Source organism: Thunnus albacares, chromosome 9 (assembly GCF_914725855.1).
Source record: "Thunnus albacares chromosome 9, fThuAlb1.1, whole genome shotgun sequence".
In the NCBI taxonomy this organism is placed as follows: domain Eukaryota; kingdom Metazoa; phylum Chordata; class Actinopteri; order Scombriformes; family Scombridae; genus Thunnus; species Thunnus albacares.
The window spans coordinates 20885716-20912475 of record NC_058114.1 but is presented as its reverse complement, the minus strand read 5'-3'; the positions used below and the strand labels follow the sequence as shown (position 1 = coordinate 20912475).

The window sequence follows — 26760 nt, the reverse complement described above, 5'->3', positions numbered from 1 at the left end:
TCAGACAAGCTGATGCTGAGCTTGATATTGACTAACAGATATGGCAGATAGTTTTTTATAATGAGAAGATATAGTGTCATCCTGGTGGTTGGCTGCAATGTGTGGACTGTAATGGCACTAATCATGTAGCCATTAATGGTGCACATGAAAGATATTTGTAGCTGTTTGCATCTTTGTGTTTATGTCACTGAGATCCATTAGTCCAAAGCCTTGTAGTACAGTAATGTTGTTGTATCACAGCAGGCTGTTCAGCCTGCCCACTGAGGTGTGAGCAACAGACTGTATGTTTTAACCTATGATGGTTTATCTCTCTCAGCCAAGGTCACTTCTGATCAGCCATATGATAGTGTGACCATTAGTGACCTCCAGTTGTAAAATATAAAGAAGACCTGCATGCTACAGTATTACATTCAGTTTGATTTTAAGTATAATATCCACGACTCCAGTTATACTGTTCAAAAATGTGATGACAAGAGCATAGATAAAATATATTTGTTTTACTTTTTAACATCAAAAGGAGAAACTGGAAATACACTGCACTGAACATACATCTAATGTATTCTATATGGTGCTTATAGGTAAAAGACAATATGCCTTACTGATTTCCCTAATTTAATGTATACGTCTTACAAAGGAGGCAAAATATACAGTAGATTTAGGAAAAGTTGATGCCTTGCAGAAGTATTTCAATCTTTGAGATGGTTGGTCTCTAATATTTTGCACATTCAGTATAGTAACAGACTTTAAAGGATGGCACTTGCGAGCTGTCATATTATCTTTATTTGTTTATGTATTCAACAATTCAACACCCACATCCACTGAACTAAATTATGAGTTGTGTCTATAATTATTACATTTAGTGTAGAGAATACATAAAAAGTGTGTAAAAGTATAATTCTTCATAACATTCATACCAAGTCTTCATTTTTAGAAAGAATGGTGATCACTGACAGTGTCTATACCTGATGGAGATATGTATATGTGTATGCGTTCAAAATGCTTATACATGTCCATATGTGTGCGTATATGACTTCTGAGTATAAGGTTTACTGTGTGTGTACCTGTGATACTGCGCCTGGAGGAACTGGAATTCCTCCTTGATACGGTCCAGAGTTTCCAGGACTGTGAACTTGAAAGACTGGCCAGGCTGCAAGGGGACCTTCACAGGAAAAAGAGAGAGAGAGAGAGTGTGAGGGAGAGAAAGCAAGGATGAAAAACGTGTGAGCGTCTGAGGTGCATGTTTGTGTGTGTGTGTGTATGTGCAAGTTCAAGAAAAGGATTGTGTGCATTTATGGCATACTGTATATGTGTATGTGCATGTACTCCTGCATGCCCTATACCTTTTAGTGTGTGCTTGTGTGTGGGTATGAACATGTGGATGTGTGTGTGTGTCAGAGAGCGAGGCGAGAGGAGAAAAAAGCCAAGATGAAAGTGAGAGGGAAGGTCACTTCCCCTTCCCACACATCATAAAGCCTTGTCCTCTCTGTCTCTGTTCTCCTCCTCCTCTAATGACTCTGCCTCCTTCCCACCACTGCCCCCATCCTTTCTTCCTCTCCCTCTCCCTCTCTTCCACATTAGCATCCTCTCCACTCTGCCAGGTTGCTAATGTATTCCAGCCTACAAAGAGCTGAGAAGGGAGGAAACGTCAAATGAATAACTTATAGGGAATCACGGCACCGTCTCTCACCTGCTAAAAGCTAAAGAAGGCCCAACAAAATAAGCACCTCCCAGGGGTCCACCCCCCCCCACCACCACCACCACCACCACCACCACCAGCACCAGCCCTCCATGTCTGTCTAAAGCGCTTTCGACAGCCGCCCTCCTCCACCATAGTCGTCATGAGGTTTGAGAAACAAGGGCACTGTGGATGCTTTTTGATGCTGTAGTTGTTTATGTTTGGGAATGGGGTTTAGTTTGTAGTCAGGGAAATCTAGAGTAAGCAGAAGTGGTTGTGGGGTTTTTTGACATTGTGGATTGTCAGAGGAGATTTTCATGTAAAAAGATACCATCTTTTTTGCATTTTCTCTTTCTTTCTCCCAATACAGATTGGCTACAGTAAGTATTGATGCAGTGTGGGACCCTATTGGGACACTGTTGAGGAGGGCGCAGACTGCCAGGTGTCTCTACCACTCCTTTTCAATCACATCGTATCACCTGCCAGTGAGCAGTCTCACCATGAACACTGAGGTTCACGCCATCCCGCCTAGATCCCACTTCCCTCTGCACAAGCTCCCTGACTGTGAGTTGACGGCACACAGACAAGGACACCGGCATCCCTGCCTGCAAACACTGCCCACTGTGTTTGACGGGGTGCCCAGCCCAGCTGGAAGCACCACAGCTGGGGACTGAACACAAACCCCTATAGGGGTTTGTAGATATTGAATTTACTGTAATGTTAATACAAGTAAAAGCAAAAGAGCAAATTCACAAATTGAAGACGCTATTGTAAAATTGTGTTTGGCATTTTTGCTTGAAATTTGCTTAATATTACTGTGCTTCTCTAAATTAAATTCCCTTTTACTTAAACTTAGCACCAACAAACAGTAAAGATGCAAAGTAGGACTGCAACTACTGGTTATTTTCATTATCGATTATTTTCTCGATTAATTGATTAGTTGTTTGGGTCTATAAAATGTCAGAAAATGGTGCAAAACATTGATCACTGTTTCCTAAAGCCCAAGGTGACATCCTCAAATGTCTTCTTTTGTCTCAACCACCAGTCCACAACCCAAAAATATTCAGTTTACTGTCATAGAGGACTAAAGAAACCTGAAAATACTCACATTTGAGAAGCTTGAAACAGAGAATTTTGACTTTTTTTCTTTTAAAAATTACCCAAACGATAAATCGATTATTGAAATAGTTGCAAATCGTTGCAGCTCTAATGCTAAGTACACCTTTGATATGACTTCTAGGATCTAATTTGCTCAAATAAGGAAGGATGTGTTGACTGGAACTGATGCACTCAAGGATTTTACTATCATTATCCTTGTACATTAAATCACAAATTATATAGACTATGTCTCTTTACTTAGTAATTTAACTACCCAAGCCAACAATGAATCCACCCATCCGCCCATTTGTTCATCTGTTCACTTTTCCATCCATCCATCTACTCATCCATCCATCCAAACTGAGCGGTACAATGCAGTCGCTGCTTGTGCAGCTGGGTGGCTATCGGCCCGCAGCTACGGCTAAAAGATTGGCGGTTTCAGTGGCGGGGCTTCATTAGTCTAGACAAGCACAATTCAATTAGATTTCAATTAGTCCGACGGTGGAGGTCAGAGACGCGGTGGGTTCCCCAGTAATTAATCCGCAGAGCCGAGCTGAGCTGAGCTAAACTGAGCTGAGGCAGGCATTGTGGGGACATCTAGATGGCTGGATGGGCACAACACACACACAAACCCTCTGGGGGTGTGTGTGTGGGAGGGGTGGGGGGCGGGATGGATGGGGGGGGGGTTGGGGGGGTGTCTGCCAACAGACCCCCACTGACCTTGATTCACACCACACACACTCAGTGGGGGAGGGAGGAGGGGGGCGAGGGAGGAGGGGGGGGGGATAGATAGCGATCTGGCACACGCAGATACACACACAAACGCCCACGTAGCCATGAGCACACTGAAAAACACAAAAACAAACACACACACACACACACACACACACACAACTGCATGCAACCACACACAGGGCCTGCACTTGCAGAATCACACTTGGAGTACAACAAGCATACACACAACACACAAACCCAGAGTGGGAGGGAGAGTAGGGATGGAGGGATGGATTGACGTGAGGAAAAAAGGCAGAAGAGAGATAGATACTCATCTGACAGACAGAGGGATGGATGGATTGAGGAACGGAGGGAGTGATAGACTAGTCCTGACATTCTTACAGAGGAATGAAAGAACGAGCAGAGAGACGGATGATGAAAGAGCGGCGTGGCTGCTGACTGAGAGAGATAGCCAGCCATTCATCCGTCTGACACCCAGGGGATGGGAAGAAGACGAAGAGACGGAGACTGGAGAGAAGGAGGGAGAGACAGAGACAGAGAGAGAGAGAGAGAGAGAGTCATGCCATCTTTGCTGTAGTCAACACAGCCTAGTCGCTCTACCCTGTGCACTGTCCATCGGTCTGTGGTAATGCTCCCACCATCTGCTACCATGAACACATGAACACACAGACACAAACTCATGCGGATGCACACAGACAAAGTGCTGCTGGCAGGTTACATCAGCAGCACTAAATCATATAACAAAGCCCATAGTCAGAGATCAGGATTATACAAGAGATCTGGGAGTGAAAACTGTTAGTGTCAACATGGCGTCCTCTGTAGTGTGCTGATGAGAGAGATTTGAATTTCTTTCATCTACTCCATTGGACAAAAAAACTCCAAAAATGTCTTACTTTTGATTTGCCAGTTGCACCTTTCTGAATGAGTTTCATGGACCAGAGAGCTATAAAACTTCTTATGAGCAGAGAGGAAATGAAAAATACAAAAAATATGTGAGTTATAAGGGCCTCAGGCGAGAGGAGAAGTATTCCCTGCCTGTGCTGAGCTGAGTTATGCCTGTCAGGATGTAGAGAACAGTATGGAAAGCTGGAATCAAATTAGTTCATGCTTATTAGTAATAATAGGAGACTCAGGTAAGTGTAAAACTGAGGTAAGAGTAAAACTGAGCTTAAAGAGATCTAAGGGGATATATGTGCATCTTTCTGCAATGTTTACTAAGATGGAGGCATCAGCAAGTCATGCCGTATGTGCACCAGAATAAACATTTGTGGTTGGAGTGTGAGTGTGTGTGTGTTTGGTCTCTCCTGTACTGTGACAGATGGCAGCCCAGACTGTTAGGGGTCCAATAGCGCATCACGAAGGGCCAAAAAAACAGCCTATCGCCTCCTGTGTTTTCATGTGTGTATATTTGTATACGTGTGTGTGTGAGCGCTCTAGCAGCCAGCAGAGGGGACTCTGAAACCCAAAACTGATCCGGTTAATCTAGGAGGTGGATGTGTAGGAGGGGGGAGGAAGGGTCACTTGTGCGCAATCACACACACACACGAACACACGAACACACACACACACACATACACCATGCGGGACAGCAGTCAATCACAATTTGGACGAGCTGGCACGGGCAGGCAGAGAATTAGGAAGGATTATCTATGGAGGGGGAGGAGGAGAGTTAGGCAAGGGGAGGGGTGGTGGGTGAAGCCTGTTTCACTATATCACATAACAGGGCGGAGGTGGGACCCACTGGCCGTAACCATCATCTGTCTGTCAGGCTGTCATGAGTTTGATTGTATGACTTGATAAATTAACAGTGAATGTGATCACATGCAAGCATGTTTGATATGAATATCAGTTAGAGGATGACCACAACTATCATGACCAATAGCGTGAAGAACAGAAAATTTATTGTATAGAGATTATTTGAAATGATGTTTAATCTTATTTAAAAAGGTGCCATTTGGAGTTTTCTTGTAAACATTGTGTTTATCCTCGAGGTCTAACATACAGGTCCTCATAAAACATTTGTAAAGTCAATGTTCTAAATATTTCAAAACCTGCATTGTTTACATGCTAACAGTCTTCTTCTCTTCACTGCATTTGCGGGTGTATTGCTACTCTTCTTTGTGTGTTACTGCCACCAACCGTTGATCTACGAAATAGAGCAAAACCAACAGCAAGATGTGAATCACGCTGCCCGTGTGCTTACGCATGTGCATTCTTGTGCACGTGCATGGTACAACTTGTACAAAACATTGCTCCATAGCACTACTAGTGGTCAAACACTCCACAGAGTACCTTTAAGTCCATCATGCTTGCATTTTTTAAATTTTGTGTTGACTGAAAAACCCAGCATCACTAAAATCTTTAAATTCCTTTGTTCATCATCTGTGATGTGAAAGCATCATATTTTCCACACAGTCAAAGAAAAGTGTGCGTCCTGGTACATCACACTGGACAGCAGTAGTGAAGACTGTACCAGCGTTTGGTTAAAAAGTAGCTTATCCGATTTTGCTAACATTTAGCACCAGAGCTGAGAGCGTTGGACCAGAAAACAGAAAGAGTTGAGCTGCACTGCTTCACTCGGCCCACTGTTTCCCCTCACCCTTCCCTATTTCTGTTATAGTTTGTTTTGTAGTTAGGGAAATTTGAGACATGAGTAAGTTCGTGAAGTTTATAGCCTGCCATACCGTTGTCCTGCAATGACGCAGCTAAAAAAACTGATTTGACTGACAAAATGAGATTGGATTTGGAGGCTTTTTAACCTTCATTGATTATTTGAATCATCAATGTTTAGGAGGGCAGCCCACACACAAATTGGAAATGCACCTTCTTCCTCACTTCAATTAGCATCTCCGAGTGATGTTGCCATAATATAGACTTACATTACTTACTTTAAATCACGCCTCAACTTTTCCTCACATTCTGTCTGAATATTAGGCCAGCCTGGCTCTATCTGTCTCTCTGTCAGTCTCACTGACTGTCTGTCCTCCATCACATGGAACTTTTCTGTTCAAGGAGCTGCCTGTTTTTCCACCCATGGCAGCGGCTGCATGAGAGAGACAGCAACTGTGAAACAGATGCAGGTCTGGGAGTGATTGGGAAAGAAATGATTCTATCTGTCTGCTTGTCTTCTCTGTCTCTCTGTTTAGCCCCTGGCACACTCTACCAACACATAAGTATTCACACGGTATACGCAGGCATGCCTATGCATGGATGCATTCATTTGAGCAAAACACCCACAAACAAAACATTTTCTCTTTCTTGTGCCCTTTCTCCTGCTGCTCCATCTCATCCCCCCCACCTTTTTCTCTCCTTTCATTCTTTACTTCTCCTTCTTATCCCTTTTGTTCTTCCTTTTTGCAAGTATCTCTCTAAGACAAGCAGGGACACATTCAGATAGCACATGAAATAATAATCAGCCAGTGAAATATTTAGGAAAAAGGCACACGAATAGATGAGAAGTACCAAGTGTGGCAGAGGAGTGTCAGTGCCCCTTGTGAACATGTCTGTGTGTGTGTGTTTGTGTCTGCTGATGTGAGCAGCAACAGCTCATTGTTTTGGACTGAGTGTGAATAAAAGACTGAAGGGCTGCAGGGAAGAATGGTAATGTAACTTACATATCAGCCAGCTTTTCATGACGCCCTCATATTTTGCACTTTCTCTCTGTTTTGCTTGCACCTCCGCAGACCACTAAAAGGTCTTGTTAACTCAGAGAGAGCCACACTGCCAGCTACCCAATAATAGAAGCTCATTTCGAGTTAGTGGCCCTCTCATTGTGCTGAGAACCACTGAACATCTTTGCCACTCAGTCACTCTGCCAGCTTGCCAGTCAGTCATTCAGTGTTCAGGCATTCAGTCTGACAGTCAATTAACAAGCCAACACTCAGCCGGTCATTCAGCTAGCAAAGCAGCCAGTAAACCAAAAGAGTCAGACAATCAGCCAGACCACTGGTTAACCAGTCAACGAGTCAGTCAGTCAGAGAGCTAGTCAGTTGATGCTACAGCTCACCAGTCAGCCACTAAGCCAGCGGTGGATTACAAATCAGGGAAAGATTGGCAGCCAAAAGAGTCTCTGGACTCCATCCAAGTCTCACTCTGATTTCTTTCAATGACAAAGAGAAGAACACAGAACACAGGATTTGAGGATACAAAATGACCTGTTTTTTCTAATCAGAGAGCAGACTTAATCTGGGCGGCTGCTGATGGCTGACTAGAAGTTGTCAGTTGGTTGTATGACTTTTTTTGCTTGTTCTGTGGGTCGTCCAACTGCAGCTGTATTGTTGTTACTTGACTTTTTGCCATTTTGTGGGGTTGCCTTTGAAATGCTGAATGAAATTAAATGTAAATAAGATTAGGACAAAGGAAAGGAGGGAGAATGTCATCTGTAGGAGGTGACAGCAATCCGCTGTGCTGTTTACTTTACATGACTTTCATTACAGCACCAAATGTTGGGGGGAAAAGCAAACTGCCTGACACAGCTGTGTGCCAGAAAAAAAGATCCAGGTCCAGTGCATACAAAAGCAAACAGTGCACAGTTGCGTGTCCAAAAAAAACTCTATATACATCTGCACATACACGCACTAATAAGTAGTTGAGCATTCGCTGCCACTGTGGTGACAAAATTAAAACACTCACAAATTCCACCTCATACACGTTCACACGCGAGCAAACACATCAAAATCCGACTGTTAGACACACACAAACACCCTCATAGAAGCTCTGCCCTCATTAACGGAGCATATGTGATTTCTGCGGCCACATTTTTGGCATTAGTTTGTTTACTTGGCCATAAAAATAAAGTGTTACCCTACTCAGGGCTGGAGGAAAAGGAAACGCTCCCTATGCACGCACACATACAAATACACATGATTATACATGTCGGTTGAAACTAACAATTTATTAGTTTGTACCCCACACTTGCTTTTTCATTTCTCTGCCACCCAACACACTCCTACAACTTCTGATTGTACTTCAACAGTTGCTTTACTGTCATTTCATATATTTCCAAAGTAGAAAAGTGACTGAATGGTGTTGATGCATGATGTAATAATAATGATCAGAGCAGATTTTATTGGGTATCAACACTGTTACTTTTAACTCGCAAATGTTTCAAGTCAGGGAAAACAATGGACACCTTCAGCAGCAAAACTACATCCAACTTTCCCTCTTTCTTTCTCTTCTTCAGGATCCCCTCTGCTGGCTGCCTCTTTCTTGTCTTTATCGTACACTGGCAGAATAAACTCTCCTTGATCTCCATCCTCTAGACTACAGCCACCACAACTCCCAGGGCTGCAGAAAATGTGTAATATACACACATACTGTACACACAGAACACACACACACAGCATACAGAGGGCGACAACTTTAACTGTACTCACACACAGCCAAACCTTTCTTGACTCTGGAGCTTTAAGTAAATAGATGGAGAGTAGAATAGAAACTTGCATGTGTGAGATATGTGCTTGTTTGTGAGCGTTTGCACTGACATGAATATATATGTAAAAATGATGTAATATACATGTGCGTGTGAGTCCTGTGCGCAAGCTAGAAATTATAGACATCTTTCTCAAGCATGAAAATACACAGTAAATCTTCTCTCTCTCTCTCTTTCTCTCTCTCTCTCTTTCTCTCTGGGGTGTGGCAGCCAATCAAAGGCTTGTACATTCACAGCAACAGTCGAGGTCGGACCAGGACATTATTTATTGTTATTGTTGTTGGCACAAAGTGCATACACACACACACACAAACCACCACCGTTCTCCTTTCTCCTTCCTCTCCTACAGCCAAATATACACACACTTAAACAACTGCACACACACATACACAAGCACATTTACAGGAACACAAGGAGAAATATAAACATGTACAAGGTACACACACACACACACCAAGACATACATGGACTTCGACATAAAGTCACTTAACACTTAAGAGCAAATACACACATAGAACAAAACTGCATGAACACCTCACACAGAGGATGTACATGCACGCACACACACACTTACGTATAAATTAGTCAACAAACAAACAAAAGGTAACACACACTGTTAATACAAAAATGTATACACTCACAATGCACCAGAGAGACACTAATAATAATAATAAGAAGAAATCACACGCATGGCAAATACACACACATTAAACAAAAACACAAATGAACACACCTCACGCATATCCCCACGCACACACACACACACACATTCACACAGTTCTGATAACGCTTGCCACAAAAATCCAGTGGAACCAATTACAGCTCCACTCGCCTGACAAATCAGCCCTCGGTTTTTAACCCTTTCCTTCCAGTCAGTGGAAGAGAACAAAGTCTGACTTCTATGATAAAAAATAATGCTGCTCGAGCGTCAGACGTACATTTAATCTGTTTATAATGAAGACACCTTCCTTATCACTTTCAAAAGGGACATCAAGGGGGTTGAAGGCAAAAGCTCTGTCCTCTCTGACTGTCTGTCGCTGACAGGAAGTAAACCATGATGTTTGACTGACACCAGCAAGCATACATCAAGCTTACTGACTGAACGGAGTCGAGCGTGTTTACTGAGAAGTCACTGCAGTAACAGATGTGTAGTTGTGTGTTTACACAGTTCCATACTTGCAAGAGAATCATTGCAGATCTCTAAGACATTTACATGACTGCTGACCATTTTCACACAAATTATACATTTTTATGTTGATTTCCCATCTTTAGTATAGTCACTGGTTTCACTAGATTTCATGATGATTAGAAGATCAACTTGGGGAATCTTCAAATTTGCTTATTAACATATTACAGTAAGAAACTTGTTACTGTTACTTTTTCATCAAAGTTTTATCGCCATGTACTAATGCAGTTGTCAGGGGAAACTGCTGTATTTCGGAAAAATCTCACTCTGGTGCGATCAATGAATGATCTGAGACATGAGATCTGAAATTAAGCAGCCAAACATTAGCTTTTTGGGTGCAACACATGCAAAAATGGAGCCTTTGCCCAAGTATAATGATGTATTCAGATCAGTAACATGTTAAGTTCAAAAGTCTATGGTGTTTGCCGCCTTTTCGTAATCCATGTTTGACTCATTTCATGGAGTGCAAGAAAACAATAATGTTTCTCTCGTCTTTTACACAATGTCCATGCGTGCTTCTTCTTTGTCTTCTGGATTTATTTTCTGGCAACATACAGCCACTCATCAATTCTTTTTGGCAGCCAACTTTCTGGTAGGTTGACGCTTCCTTGAATGCACCAGCATGAGGACAGGGGTCCCTGCTTGCAACATCAATAATACCATGTGACAATTATGTCATGAAAATTAAAGTTAGGGTAGGTAATGCATTTTAAAAGCATTATTTGTTATATTTGTTGAAATTCGCTGTACACCCCGACAGCAATCAATTAATCAAATGCTCAGACAATAAAAAGAAAAAAAAACAGTATCTGTGGCTGGTGCAGGCCTGTAATAAGTCCGTCCAATCATTTCATTCAGCCCGAATGAAATAATTGGACAGGCGACCTGCCTGTCAACCTACCTACCTGCTTATCTGCGCGTACCCAGCCTGTGCACGCAGGCCCCAGGCAAGCAGCAGGATACCGACGGATAGGAAGTGACGGGACTGCATGAATTGCAGAAGAGAAGAAAAAGACGGGAATATCAACAGAAAGCAGAATGAAAAGTAACATGCGATCATCAGACTATTGCCTGTAGCGCGGGGGAAACTGAACAGCGCATAATCGTGGAGACTTTCAGTGGAAGTGAACTTGGCTCCCAGAATTGAAAAGCAGTGATAAATTCTTATGCATCACTGCAGCTTCAGGTCGGATACTGAGCCCTCTCTGTGCCCTGGTGCTACTCATGGCTCTGGGACTCAGTTAGGAGCTGAAGGTCCGGCTCTCTCACAGTCTGGTGACTGAGGAGGTTTTGGAGGCGGACAATGAAAGAGAGGCGATATCACTCGATTTCAAGCAGGGAGATGGGACACTAATTACTTTCGTGGTGGACTTCAAACAGTTGAGTGTCGGACCTGTGTACAGTTCACTGTTTACTAAAGGTTGTTGTGCCTTGAGAGGAAGTTGTGGGTGTGAGTGAGTGCAATAATAAGCTGTTAAACAGTTGTGTTGCGTGCGTATGAAGCATATGCATATGCCCGTGCTCGTCTGGTAGGAGGGGCTTAGGACAGAGAGCGGAGGGGGGAGAGCTACAGGAGGAGGGCGTTTTTTTGTTTGTTTGTTTTTTCCTTTTCCAGAACATTACCTACCCCAGATTTAAGGCAACAAATGGTTTAGTGTGCTTAAGAAAACTGGCAATAATGTTAAGTATACGTTGTTAGTAGCAAAGCATGCAAAACCGGTGTGGTCCTTTAATTATTATTTATTTCCAGGAACTAAATTTAAACCCAGCATGTCAATCAAAGTAAATAATCAAAGCTTCCAGCTCTGTTTGGAAAAGCAGAGAGGGAGAAAAATCAGGATAAATTACATATTTTACAAGTAACCTTGTTCTGAATTTATGGGGACAAACACACACTTGCAAGTGTATGTACATACACAAGCCCACACACAAACACACAGAGTCTGTAACCACAAACACAAAAGCATAAAAAAAGCAGGCAGACACACACATGCATGCGCACAGACGCATACACACAACTGTTCTTTGCACCCTCACACCTCTCCACAGATCACATTTCATAGCAACACCAGAAATAAAGTTCCACTGGCGGAGGGGGGGTGGGGGGGGCTGCAGAGGAAGAAGGAAGAGAAACAGAAAAAAAGACAGAAGGAGAAAAACAGAGGAGAAACAGAAGGAGAGAGATAGAGGCTATCGATCGGTTGGAGTTGGCTCAATCTTGGATTGAACTTTATCACAAACGCAGAGCAGCGCAGCAGGAAACTCTCTGATACGCCTCTAAAGGAGAGAACAGAGGAATGTTCACACTCTATTCTTCTTTCGCATCTCTCATTCATTTTCATTTCTCTTTCCACCCCCGGCCGTGCCTTTTTAAAGAATTCTTTCTCTCTCCTTTTTTTCCCTTTCTTGGCTCTTACATCTTTCATTTTCTCCCTTTGTTTTTCACTTGTCTCTGTTTCTCTCAGCGTTTTCTCTCTCCCGTCTATTCCAGCGGCTGGCTTATTAGCATTCTCTCTGTACATATAATTGATTCCTCATGCCTTCCTCTTGTGAAAATGTCATTCATAATTCTGTGTGATAGCTAGCTGGCTGGCTGGCTGGCTGGCTGGCTGGCTGGCTAGTTGGCTGGCTGGCTGACTGAGTGGTTGGCTGGCTGGCTGACTGCAAAGCAAAGTGGCCACTGACCCATTTGTAGCAGATACAAAGAGACTGACAACCAAATCTGATTATAGTAACCGGACCGGGGGCCCCTGTGAAACGAATGGCCTAAGCCAGACTGAGCCTAAGCTGTCATTCATCCTTCTGTGCTTTTTAGTCTATGTATTTAACCTTTATTTTACCCTGGCAGGTAAATTAACAGCAAATTCTCACTGCTGATGAAGGGTGAAACTGAAGGAGGGAAGGGACTTTAAGGAGGTATTAAAGGGGAAGCACTCACGACCTTTCTTGGTGGTAATGGAAATGAATTAAGTGGAATTTAACTATCAATTAAATGGTCTGTGTGTGTATGTGTGTGTGTGTGTGCACGCACAAGTGTTTGCTTAGCAACCGAAATGAGCAAATGGGCAGCTGACAGTCAGACAGACCAATTTACACACATGCACGCGCACGTTGACAGACATATATATTCTCAAGCACATGCTGCCATGCACACAAACATACAAACAGAGACAACTAAATACTAATGGATGTGCACATTTATATATATATAGACACACACACACACACAAGCTGAGAAGTGCAGAGTCAGTTAAGCCACCTACACAGCTAACCATCAACAAGATCTCAAAGGCACCTGGTTGCAGCTGACAGAGAGGGCGGTGTGTGTATGTGTGTGTACATATAACAGGGAATCTCTTAGCCCAAACACCCTCCTCCCCTCACGTCTCACTCCTCATGTTACAGTACAGTCTCTATAACTAAACAAGAGAGGGACAACAGAGAGAGGCTGAAAAAGACGGACAGAAGCAAAGAGACACAAAACCAAGGAGAAGCAAAGAAGCAGAGAGACAGGAGGAAGTAAGATGAAGAAGAGACACAGAGAGACAGACAGCCAGAATAGGACAGAGGAAGATAGTAGAGACATAAAAATTGACATGAAAGAGATTGGATGGAAAGATGGAGAGACAGACAGACAAGAGGAGGAGACATAAGGAGGTACTTACCGGATGCCTGCCCTGAGGGTACATGATCCCAGGAGAGGAGAGGCTGCCAGTCCGTTTGATGGCCAGGTTAGTCCCCTGGCCCTCCACTCCTCTGCCCTCCACCGGTTACACAGCCACACACACACACAAACCCACACACTCACACTCACACACTCACTCACTCTCTCACACTCAGAAAGTCCAGTCCCTGCTCCTTAGCTGGGGTTGAAGAAAGCAGTCTTTACTCTTCCAGAGTCTCTCTCCTTCTTTTCTTCCAAGCTCTCTCTCGCTTTCTGTCTCTCCTTCTTCTAAGGCAAATTCCTGTTGACACACAACTGAAGAGCGCTCAATCCCTCGCTTCATTTATCCAATGTCATGATAAAACGAGCACCAGACTTTCTCTTCTTCTTCTTCTTTTCTCAGTAAAACCAAAGTCTTTTCTGTTTCTCCTCTCTCTCTCTCTTTCTCTCCTCCACGTTTTCCTCTCAGTGTCCCTCTCCCTTTTCCTCACCTTGTGATCAGTCAAGGTCCACACGTAGTGACATGACACAGAGAATTGCATCCAGGCAGGCTCCCCTCTTCTTCCTCTCCTCCTCCTCCTACTCTTCTCCCCTCTTCTCCTCGTGCCCCTTCAACCCGGCTGTCCAATGGCGAAACATACACACACACACTCAGCTCCGTTCAGATAGTCTTCTTCTGTGCTTTTTCCTCCTCTTCACCCTCTCTCTGACACACTGAAGCCTCTGCCTTGACTGCTGCCGCAGAAAAGAAGAAGAGGGATAAGAAGGAGGAGAAGAAGTAGAAGGAGGGAGGGGAGAATAGAGAAAGAGAGAGAGAGAGAGAGAGAGAGAGAGAGAGAGAGAGAGAGAGAGAGAGAGAGAGAGAGAGAGAGAGAGAGAGAGAGTGAGAGCTTTGTTTTTAATCTAAATGTGGAAAAAACGCGAGAGGAAAGCAGGAAAGAACAGCAGGTCAGTGGAGGATCCAGCGGGCTTTTCAGCAGCAAGTCCTAGACTGTAATATATTGTGCCTGTTGGCTTCAACACAAACACGACAGGCTGCTAAAGCTCCTCTTAAGGTGGAACTGAGTAGATAGAGACACCCAGTCACACGGAGAGAGAGAGAGGCAGAGGGAGGAGAGAGAGGCAACGAGAGAGATGGATGCCTTTTCAATTGTGGTCAGACAGACAAAGCAATCAGTCATGCACAAAGACTCAAGCTCAAACTGATATGAATCGAGATTCACACACACACACACACACACACACACACAAACGCTCCGACACTCATACACAAATTCATGACAGCTATCTGAACACACTTGTTATGCAACACACACACACACACACACACACACACACACAGTAGCACATGCACATTATAGTTACTCAAAGTGATACGTTTATTACCCATTTTACACCTTGTATTAAAATGTGTCTTCTTGGATGACTGGATAGCAATCCAATCATGCTTAATCACATATAAATCCAGGTGTAAACACAGCCAGGATGCACTGAAGAATGCTACTGATCCAACTGCTCAGACCTCCCCAGGAAGTGGTCTCAGATGCACTGCATCCAGATGTTTGTCAAGTATAAATGCTTCATCATGCCAAACTACATATGCCAAGTCCTAACTCCTCAAAAACAGAGTAACATCATCTGAAGAGCAACAGAAAAGTATGATCGCTTCGGATTAATCAGTTTAATGCCTAGAAGCCTACAGGACACATTAATACTACAAAATAGAAGAACAAAATCTTTATGTGCTTTGCATTCATGACATTAAACTAATTCTATTTTAAACTGCAGCTTCACTGTGCGACCATCCCGGAAAATTACACAAAACAAATTAGATACACATGGCTTAACTATTGACAAATTATCCAGATCTGCTGATCAAGTAATGCTTGCTCAGATATGACCTGAATTCGACTCATATAAACCAGTAAAGTTTGCAATAATCAGACTGCTGCCTTAATCTGGTTATAATCAAGAAGTCAGCATGCATGCTGCTTGATTTTCTATGCCTAAAGATATCATCATAAGACACGTTACGCATTCTCAGATATACAAGTATGTGAAATGTGGTCACAGTGGATCCATACCATATTTGAACACAAGTCACATGAGCCAGCAAAACAAACCTGCACACACACATAATTGCTATATAGATTTATAATAACTTAGCAGGTAGTCGGGTATTTAGACTCTTGCCCAAGAACACAAACACATGTGTATCAAACCATTTAACACAGCAGACACACTGTCATTCAACACACACACACATATCCAAAATGAGATACCTTTTAGAGTACTGATCTGATATGATTCAGTATTAATTAATCTTGTATCCTGTTCATAAAGGGTTTCATATTTGCTGTTCTATCTGTTGCTGGGTGGTCTATTGTGGGGGGAAAAAAACCTTTGACACACAGGAAGTAGCTTATTTTACTTCCCTCTTAGCAGCAAAAGTGGTTTGTTTGGATTAAACTGAAGAACTGTGTCGAAACCAAAATATCAACAGTGTCCCACCTACAGAAACTTTATCAACATTAATTCAAAGGAAATGGATATTACAGCAGGGGCCACACATTGTGAAGTGATAGCTGTGCAGAAACATCACAGCGACAACCACTTACCACCAAAGATGTCATCAAAATCAATAAGTCGAGTATCTAGAGGATTACCACTCCAACACCCCACAAATATCCTGCTACACAAAGATAAAAATGTCTGCCTGCCTACTTTTGACTGTTGGCTCCGTTGCACATGTTATTTACAGGACTGCCCAGAATGGACCTGGACCAACTAAGACCTGGTATTTAAAGCCTTTCCATGTACAGTGCACCAGTCTGGCCCAGCCGTCTTTTGGCGCTGTTTATAATGAGTTTATCCGGGGCAGCTCTGCCTTTGAACTTGATCAAACAGCCATTAATCCAACACTGTTGAATCAGACACAGTCAGTCTTGGCATGCGTGGAGGGTTTCCAGTAAGACAGACACTGCATTTGATAACAAGCGGGTTAGCCAGAGGGCAGCCCCAAAGCCTCAATTAAGGTCACATACAGACATCCTATTATCCAGTGCAGTCTATTACCAAACACTATATGTAGATCTTTTCGGGGAAACCTCACGCTACCTTATATTAATCCCCGTTAAAATTCATTGCTAAGTTTGTTTGAATGTTTGATGTGTCGAACTTCTTTGAATTTGTGCTATTTTGAACTATGTAAAAGGACTGTCTGGATATTAGGGTGTAGGTGAGTAGTTGTGGTTCATCTGGTATAAGAGGATGTAGAGGAAAAGAATCTTCACACTGTATCGTCTTGTGTTTGTAGTGACAACAGTGATGAAGGCCTTTTAACACGTTCATTTCTGAGTAACTGTTCAATGATTTATTATAATCTATTGATAACATTTTGTAATTTGTAAGGTAATTCATTTTAAATGAATAAAAATGACACAGGTAATAAAATATTTGTCAATTAATAGTTCTACTTCATCATTAAAACTTTACATGATTAATAAATTAAACTGATTTGCAAAATGGTTAATACAATTGACTTTTTTAAAAATTCTGTTTACTAATGTGTCTTTCTTCTATCTTATTCTATCTCACAGATCATTTGTTTGCACTTTGCTGTTTTTAGATTCAGTTTCATTCACACCTTTGTTTATTTTGGAGTAAGATTATGTAACTTAATCCTAACCCTCATCTGAAAGAAAGTTGAATTCATGAGCAAAAGAAAACCACAACCTTGCTCAATCGATGTAGGGTGTGGACGTTGTGACATTGGGTTTTTGTGTATACTGTGAATACAGTCTGCATTTATACTACTATGTAATGTCATTGGGGCTTTACTTGGTCTGGTAAAGGCCTTTTTCAATGGACATTTTAACTTGTCATAGCAGGAAAAGCACAGGAGTAACTAATAACATGCCTTTTCTATTCAAGTGTCCCAGTGAGCCAGCATGCACAATACCAGAAAACTGAAATAGCAGCAGCTAAATGGAATTCAGCCGTCATTAATTTTATTGCTTTTTCTACTGTGATATGTCAAAATGTTCACTGATTTTATGACTCTTCTCTACTTGTGCTACTATGATAGTATTTTTCAGCATGTCACAGATATTAATTTATAGAAGGGTAAACACACTATGCCTCACATATGTGTGTAGTTTTCTGCATGTGGTATAGATTCACTCAGTCAAGTCACCAGATGATGCCTTTAAAGCAACTGACTCAAGAGAATATTGGAAAATGAAGGAAAATGAATGTATGTTTCCATATTTTCATAGTGGGAATCATGTGTAGGGTCAGTAGCCAACAGCTGCCCTTGTGCAAAAATAGTGACACCATCAGGCCAAAATTCCCACATGTAAACATCCATTAATCCAGAATCTAAACCATTTATCCTGTTCAGGGTCGTAGGAGACTGGAGCCTGCTGCAACACACAATGGTCGAGAGTTAGACTGCAACCAGGTCCCTGTGAACTTTCAGAACACACCTTTCTCTGGTTTCTGTGACTCTTTCCTGCTATTCCCATCTGGCTTCATTCAAAGTCTCTCTTTCACCTTTCTCTCTCACACATACACAGACACACACTGTCATTCAATTGTGCCCCCCACCACCACCACCACCACCAACACCACCTTTCCCCATGTAGCCCTTGTACTAATCAACATTATCTAATTGTCTAGAAAGTATTATGCAGGTAATTATTCCCCTGACTCCTCACACTGGGTTTCAGAGAGACAGATGGGCAGGCATACAAACACACAGACATGCAGGCAGACAGACATCAAAACAGTCAAAATCTAAGTCGTACTTACCACCAGCACCGTATAATACAGCCTTCATCTATAGCATGTGTTGCCACAGCAACACCGTATGTATGGTGAGCGGGTTTGTCAGGTCGCACCTGCCCAAATTAACAATGTGAATGGCGGCTAATTTCATCACTTCAGGAAACAATGTGTTTACAATCACATTACCTGGTCAACTAATTTCATTTCCATCAATAGCAACAAGGTGAATCAACACAATGCTCCATCAGTACTGGTGTAGTTTGTTGGTGGGGAACAACACAGATTTCAGCTGTAGAGTTTAAAGCATACAATATTTAGGACACATTAAAAACTTAAAAACACAGAGGGCTGTATGGTTCCTGCAATGATGCAGTAACTAATACATATTGTAAGGGTAAGTCTTCCTTCCTTTCATCAGCCCTATGAAGAAAGGATTACTCATTTCTTGTGGAAGTTTTCCAAACTGTGAAAAGATAAGTAGTTGGAAAACAATACGATAATATTTATTTGGCAACTTAAGTTACTTTTATCTGTAAATACTTAAAACTGACAAATAAACTGTAATTTGGCCGTATGGAAAGTGGAGTGCAGTGTGTTTTGACTGACCTTGGCTCTGATACTACACCAGGAAGAAACATACAAGCTGAGAGGATCTACAGTCAGCAGCTTCAGAGTCATGGTCAGCATCTAAAAACACAGAGGAGCAGAATCAGCTGTTAGCACAGGCACAGTGAAGACATGATCTCTGCTTAGAAAGCCTTAAACAGCACTACCAGATAATAATGGCTGACTACAAAAAATATATAAACAATAGATAATAACAGTAAACATTTCTACAATATTGGCAGGATAACAGAACTCATTTCTGTCTGGTTAAGGAATATGTGGGCTAAATAATCCCAAATGGTCTTCATTAGGTTACTGTCTGTAAAGGACAAAAAACAGGATTATATTTGAGCAACATTTTAAGCTTACACTGCCTAAGTGGCTATCAAACTGAGGAATACTAATGGGCAGTTTCGTTTGGCTAATCTTTAATTCATTTGACAGAGAATGCATACAAATGGCTATTCTTACTGTACTAAATGAGTAATTTCCTCCTGTTTGAGGCTTGTACATTAAAGCTTTACCAATTGGGGTTCTAGGTCTTGTGTCTGGAGGGTCCTTAAATGAAAAAGTTGGCCAGCCCCTGTTCAAGAGTTGACTAACTTAAGCATCCTAGCAAGCAATTCTGCCATTTTATGTAAACCAAACCGACTGTGTTGTGAAAACAATCTTCTTTCCTAGCTACTTGAGCTTAGCCTACCAACAGGAGACAGTGGGCTTTAAACTGAATGACAGACGAAAGAATAACAAAAACACAAACAGATACAGACACCCAAAGCAGCAGAATTTTTTGCATGAACTTGGACCTTACAGCCAGAAATAACGGTCGTTGGAGACGATGCAACTTACATTCAGACCAGGACACCTGTCAGTTAGGTAACTGTACGTGCCTTGTACTTTTTCTTACATCAACAACAAGCTCTATAGGCGAGGGAAAGTCACGTTCCATGCTTACACGTCTCAATTTAGGCAGTAAAGAAGGCTAACCGCAATTCTTTGGTTCCACCTTAAAAGCTCTTCCTCGTCTGAAGGCTCTATCCACGCGCTGATTGGACGAATGGAAGATGTGTTCTAACCAGTCGGCTTCTTAGAACCCCACGTTGGGTCCTGATGTCACGGGGCAATCAGGCCAATTGCAGCGCGACCCGGCCGTTGAATGGGTGTGGGCGGGGTGGGGGGCGGCGGAGGGAAGTTGAGGAGTCTGTGGGGATTGTGGGCATTGAAGTTCCAATTATTCTGCACACACACACACACACACACACACACACACACACACACACACACACACATAAACACACAAACACACACGCTGTCAGTCACGCTACATAAATGCTCAGTAAATTCCGCTGTTAATTTCAATCCCGCTATTTCTATTGCACACACACACACACACACACACACACACACATACACACACACGCACACACTCACTGTGGGTAAACACCTTACTTGTCAGTGAAGTCCAGTTCAAAGTCCAGTTTATATTTGTAGTCCAGTTCGAAATTTAAGATTTTCTTAATTGTACTTCAAACACTGGATAAACAGAAATAGGTCGTCTTCACGTGCCAAAATTAAAATAATGAGGCATATGGAACAACATGTGACATACAACCTACAGTGTTGAAATACTGCAGTCAGTTTACTCCTTTTGTGTTGGTTTGTTTAGATCTTTAATTTTCCTTCTTTTTTCTTTCTGTATGATACACATACTCTCTCCCCTCTTGCTCTGAGATCTTTCCTTGCTGCACGCATCTCATTTCAGGGTGATATTGTGATATTTGGTGTGTTAGCTCTCCTCGCAGACCACATTTTATAACACTGCTGCCGCAGAGTAAAAATAAAACCCTGCTGACTCCCATTTTACTCGCCGTCTTGTCTTTACTTGTGTGGAGGGCTGACGCGAAGCTTCATGGACAGGGTACATGTATTTTCCTCCTAAGAGGATACTGTCATATTAATGAATGTATGGCTGCAGAATGCAATATGTATGGTGAAGAAAGGAGGTCCTGACTGTATCTACTTATTAAAGGACACATCCATGCTGGGGCACAGTGATATCATCACAGTCTCAAGGGTGTTTGCTACTAGGCCACAACAAAAGTAAAATACTAATTATATAACATATTTACAGGCTATTATAGGCTGTTTGTGCAGTCAGTAATTATCTTGAACAAAGAGCATGATAACAAGAGTTTAAAAAAAACTTTGAGAGAGAATTGGAGGGTGTTTGAAAGTTTCCTCAGAGGAGATATAAAGTTTTGTGCGTGTCTTATAATATCCTATATTTCCTGAGGTTTCTTCCATATTTTCCCCATTAAATAATGTTTCCTTATCCTTATCGAGGGTCTAAGGATAGAGGATGTTGTATGCTGTACAGATTGTAAAGCCCCTTATTGAGCTAAAAAGACTGACTTGACTTAATATTGTAAATGAGCCTAATGTGTATTTCAATGATACTGCACCCTCTATCAGCTGGTCCACAACAATACTGTCAATATAAAAACAGTGTGCAAAATAACATTGCACTTAAGTATCTCATGTAGTTATTTTTGCTGGTGGGCGTCTTCACAGGTTTTTAGTTACGTTAACTTGATAAAAGAGTAAAGCACTGACTCCTATCCACAAATTTATTTAAACAGAAAAGGGCATTAAAACAAAACTTAACGGCCAAATCAACCAGGATACTCATTCAGAAACCTTAAAAATATATATATTGCGATTTTTATGTCTTGATTGTGTGGAGTGAAGTTCAATATAGAGAGATTAATTGGAAGTGTATAACAAAATGTATCAAGGTTAGCAACAGAGACCTTTGATGATAAGACTCCTCCACATGAAGTCCTTGAAGATGGAGGAGAGAACAGGCTCCCCTGGAGTCTGGACACAGGTGGTGGTGGAGTAGAGCCAGCAGGTGGAGGATGGACCCTTTCTGTTGAATCTCATGGACATCCTGAAGATCCTGTTTGTGATGGAGGAGCTGGTGGGTCGCATGTTAGTAAGTCTGAAACCCGGATTGGCTGGATTGCAATAATCTTTAGAAATATATATATATTTTAATGGTTTGCTCTATTGTATCTATTCCTACCAGTTGTGTTGTCATGTACTTTGATTTGTTCTGTTTTTTTCATAAAATGAGATATGAATAGAAAGACATTGACGCAAAACCATCATCAAAGGACCCCCTCACACACACGCACACACACACACACACGCACACACTCAGTTGTCAGTCAGGGAAATGATCTGCAGATCTGCACTGACTAATCCATGCAGTAATAGGAAGCGGCAGAGAGAGAAACCCTATCCCTGTGATGTGGGACTCTGGATAAACTCTGCGTTGGTTTGACGCTGGGTAAATAGACACCTATTCACACATGGGCAAACACACACACACACACACACACACACAAACAGAAGAACACCACCATACGCACACACATGGGGTGAATAAAACTGCCATGTGTATGTACCTGCGGTGTGTTACAGATCCCTGAGCGCCTGCAAACACATGTGATCTCCTGACCTTGTAGTGCAAACATTTAGCTATAGTGTGTATGGATACGTGTGTGTGAGTGTGTGTGTGTGTTAGCTTTTTTGTGTGTGTGCGTGCTTTGGCGTGTCTGGGTGTGATTGTGTATGTTTTTGCAAGATCAGTGTGACTTCCTGGCTGTACGTCTAGTGGGTCTGTACGTGTGGGACATGTGCAGTAACACTCCGTGCCATAATTAGCTTCATCCAACTTATTTCCTGCTCCTGGCTACAGGAAAGAAGTGTGTCATTTGTGTGCATGTGTGTGTAGACAGTGACACATTTTTGTCGTATTGGCTCTGTATGCGGACATATTGGATTTGTAATGAAACGGCTATGAGGTTAACGTGTCGACTTTCAGCTTTAGGGGTGTTTAAGGGTCTTCACATCCGTATTTGGTAAACAGCATAGAATGTGTAGCTTTTATACCTCAATATATTTTAATACATACTGTACCAGTTTTAAGATAAAATCACAGGACAATGATCCTGAAGAAGAAGCCCTAGCATGGGACATGTTCTTCATTGGCTAGGGCAGAAATCTGACTCAGTCCGATTGATCATGTGTTGAAAAGACAAGAACGTTGATATTGGATGATTACATCTAATGCTAACATTTGGTTTGTAGCTAAACTTCAGGGTTATAAAAGGAATAAATATGCGCCACATGCCCATCCACCACTCCACATTCCTCATCCTTCACCACACCACATAAAAGGGGACTTCCTGCATTGACACTGAACATTAGCATTGGATATGGGGGAGGTGCTGCATCTTCTAATATGGATGTATTTAGGGATACTGTGCTCGCTGCACTTGCTGAAAACCAGACTGAAGGGAAAATGCCCCAGAAACCAACAGGTGAAGATGACTGCAGTACGGACCTGGCTTCACAAGGGAAGGTAAAGGTCTGCTGATGTGTATGTGTCACAGACTTCAGACAATAAGTAGCTGCAAAAGATTTACAACTAAATATTATATCTGAGTAACTGCACCCAAGCAAATAATCTTCCTCATGTTGCCAACTAGTGGTGACTACAAGCTCCTGCCACACCACTATAGTGCACAAGTACAACGGATCACACCTTACTGTACCTAGCTGTGAAAATAGGCGTGATCAGAGGTCCATCACACTTACTTTTCAACCCATAGAGGTTACTGCAGCAGTGTGTTTCCTCTAAACAAGATCAGATGTGAGTTACTCTTTTAGTTAACGCCCTTAAAGGACGGGTTCACAATTTCTCAAGACTGTCTCAAAACAACAGTCAGGCGCCCAGATGAACACTGACGCATGTTTTTATTGCTGTAATTATCCCTCCTGTTCATACTGACCATTACAAGATCCCCTCATAATGCAACTACAATGTAAGTGATGGGGGCCAAAGTCCACAGTCTTCCTTCTGTGCAAAAATGTATTTTAAAGTTTATCTGAAGCTTCAGCCATCCAAAATAGTCAAATCAAGTAGATATCTTTCAACATTAGAGTCTTTTTAGTGCCAAAGCTCCTCTTTTTGTTACTTTACTTCCACTGCAGTTCAACAGGGAAACATTGTCTGAGGAAACACAAAGAGGGAATTTGATGCTAAAAAGACTGTAAATGTGGCAGATATCCACTTTATATGACTAACTCAGACTGCTGAAGCCTCATATAAGCTTAAGATACCCTTTTAAATGCATTTTTTCACTAAATGACTGTGTGGACATACTGTGGATTTTGGCCTCCATCACTTACATTGGAAGCACATTTGAAGGGAATATTTTAACAGCCAGTATGAACAGCAGGAATGATTACAGTGAGGAAAACCTCTTTCAGTGTTCATTTGGGCATCTGACTATTGTTTTCAAAATTGTGAACCTATCCTTTAAATTGGGAACCTGTCCAAAAAAAGTGCTCAACTGATGTTAACACCCTCAAATTAAAGCCAAAAGTCGGCACTTAAACCTCAGAGTTACATTGTGTATTTAATTTTCCATGTGTTAGAGTCCAGAGCCAAAAGAACCAAAAACATCTTCTCATCCTACTATTAATGAACTGTAACTCATCAAGATCAGATAGCCAGGAAATGAGGAGAAGTGTCCAACAGAGCATAATGAAGTCCGCATCAGTCACTGTCTTGTTCCGACATACATGGATGTAAAGAGAGAGAGAGAGAGAGAAGAGGAGAAAGAGAGCAAGACGACTGCATGTTTGGTGCATATGTGTCCCAGTAGACCGTTCTATAAATCAAGTTAGCCCGATGGCATTTTCATGTATGTGTGTATGCCTGTCCTGTGCAGAATATACTGTATGTGTGTGTCTCTATGTACGAGGGCATGATCTTGCATAGAAACACTTTCTTTGCCTCACTCAAATTTTTTTCTGTTCAGCCACACACACACACAACATAGATAAGGATGGATACATTCACATACACATACACACACACACACACACACACATATACAATATATATATATATATATATATATATATATGTATATATATATATATACATATATATATATATATATGTATATATATATATATACATATATACATATATATATATATATATATATATATATATATATATATATATATATATATATATATATATATATATATATATATATATATATACACATACATACATACACATACACACATACACACATACATATACATATAAATACATATACATATACATACACATAAACACACACACACACATGTGTATGTGTGTATCATGAGTAAGTATGAGTGTGCAGTAGTATATGGTATACTGTGTGAGTGTGTGTGAATCATGTGTGTGCATATGCCGTATGAGGATGGTCTGAGCATGCTCTTCTGTCTTTGCATGTGTGTGCACAGTGTAACATATGCTTGTAGGTCTGTGTGCATCAAAAAAAAAATATTCTGAGAGCAGTTGCATATGTAACTATGTGTAGGCTATACACTGTACAATATGTGTGTGTTCATTTTCATGCATAATTTACATGTGTGTGTGTGCAGTTCCTCCAGGCTGTGGTAGACTGAGCTGTGATCAGCCTACTTGGCACGAGCCAATTGTGTGACTAATTGGGACTGAGGGAGACTGCAGTGAATAAAAAAACCTCCTTCTCTTCCATCACCATCCTCATCCTCATCTCTCTCACACACACTTATACGTACATACATATTCATGAATCCCCTAAACACATAAAGATACATTATCTTTTTTTCACTGATCAATAGAGGCAACAACAGTGCTGTGTTTTCAAAGTCAACAGCATGACACTGAGCCCCACTGAGTTCATACTTCCAGTGGAACAAGCACATTGTGTGTGTGTGTGTGAAAGACCTCATGTGCTACTTCATTTATTTATTTATTTTTTGAATTTTATTTGATAGGGACGATGCAATTTAACATAGTTCCAAAACAGAGAATGAAACTGTACAGTGCAATTACAATATACAGCTTTCATTATCATAAAATCACAATACATTACAGATATGAAAGTGAAATACACATACCAAAATACATTGGTTGTGATGTACAGTTTGAAAAAAAACTTTGTAATATAGAGTACAATTGGCTAGAAATAAGTACAGCTCTGGTTTGCTTTTAGCCAGCACTTTGTTATAAAACATTTTACATCTGGAATTTGATTTCAGTTGGTAATGTGTCCCAGAGTTGACAGCCCTTTATGGAGAAAGCTGATTGTCAAAATTTAGATCTGTGATGTGGTATTTTACAGTTGCTGTTCACCATGCTCCTAGTTACTCTGTTACTGTCTTGTCTTTAGATATATCTGGTTTGCTGCTTTGAAGACTGGTGTAATGCCTTTTTCCAGTTATTTGGGAATTTGCTGATCCTCATCGATCAATTGATGAGATGCGTCACAGGTCTTATCAAGATAGAGCTGTATTTCTTCATGAAACAAGTATCCAGATTATAAATGTCTTTTGCTTTAGAATTTGATCATTTCTTATTAACTTCTGCAATTTTCGCTTCATTGACGTCTTGTATATGAAAGGAATATGGTGATTTTATAGCCACTGTATTATTAGTTGTCGTTGGAGAATCTAAT

The 26760-nt window shown here is 41.5% G+C and overlaps 1 protein-coding gene across 8 annotated transcripts in view; it reads right to left on the bottom strand.

The window, feature by feature from the left end:
• Positions 1–20191, bottom strand: part of tle2b (TLE family member 2, transcriptional corepressor b) — an 87662-nt gene extending 67471 nt beyond the window's left edge. For 2 of the 8 annotated variants that reach the window (XM_044362393.1, XM_044362394.1), the window contains exons 1-3: positions 20033–20186; positions 19184–19264; positions 1062–1159 (exon numbers count right to left, since the gene is read on the bottom strand). In XM_044362393.1, coding sequence (XP_044218328.1) covers positions 1062–1159; positions 19184–19264 — 179 coding nt within the window. In that variant the 5' untranslated portion in view covers positions 20033–20186. Of the gene's footprint in view, positions 1–1061; positions 1160–6396; positions 6416–13790; positions 14778–18601; positions 18691–19183; positions 19265–20032 lie in introns of those variants that run through there. The other 6 variants (XM_044362398.1, XM_044362395.1, XM_044362397.1 and 3 more) reach the window with 6 other exon arrangements.
• Between the last annotated feature and the right edge of the window lie 6569 nt (positions 20192–26760).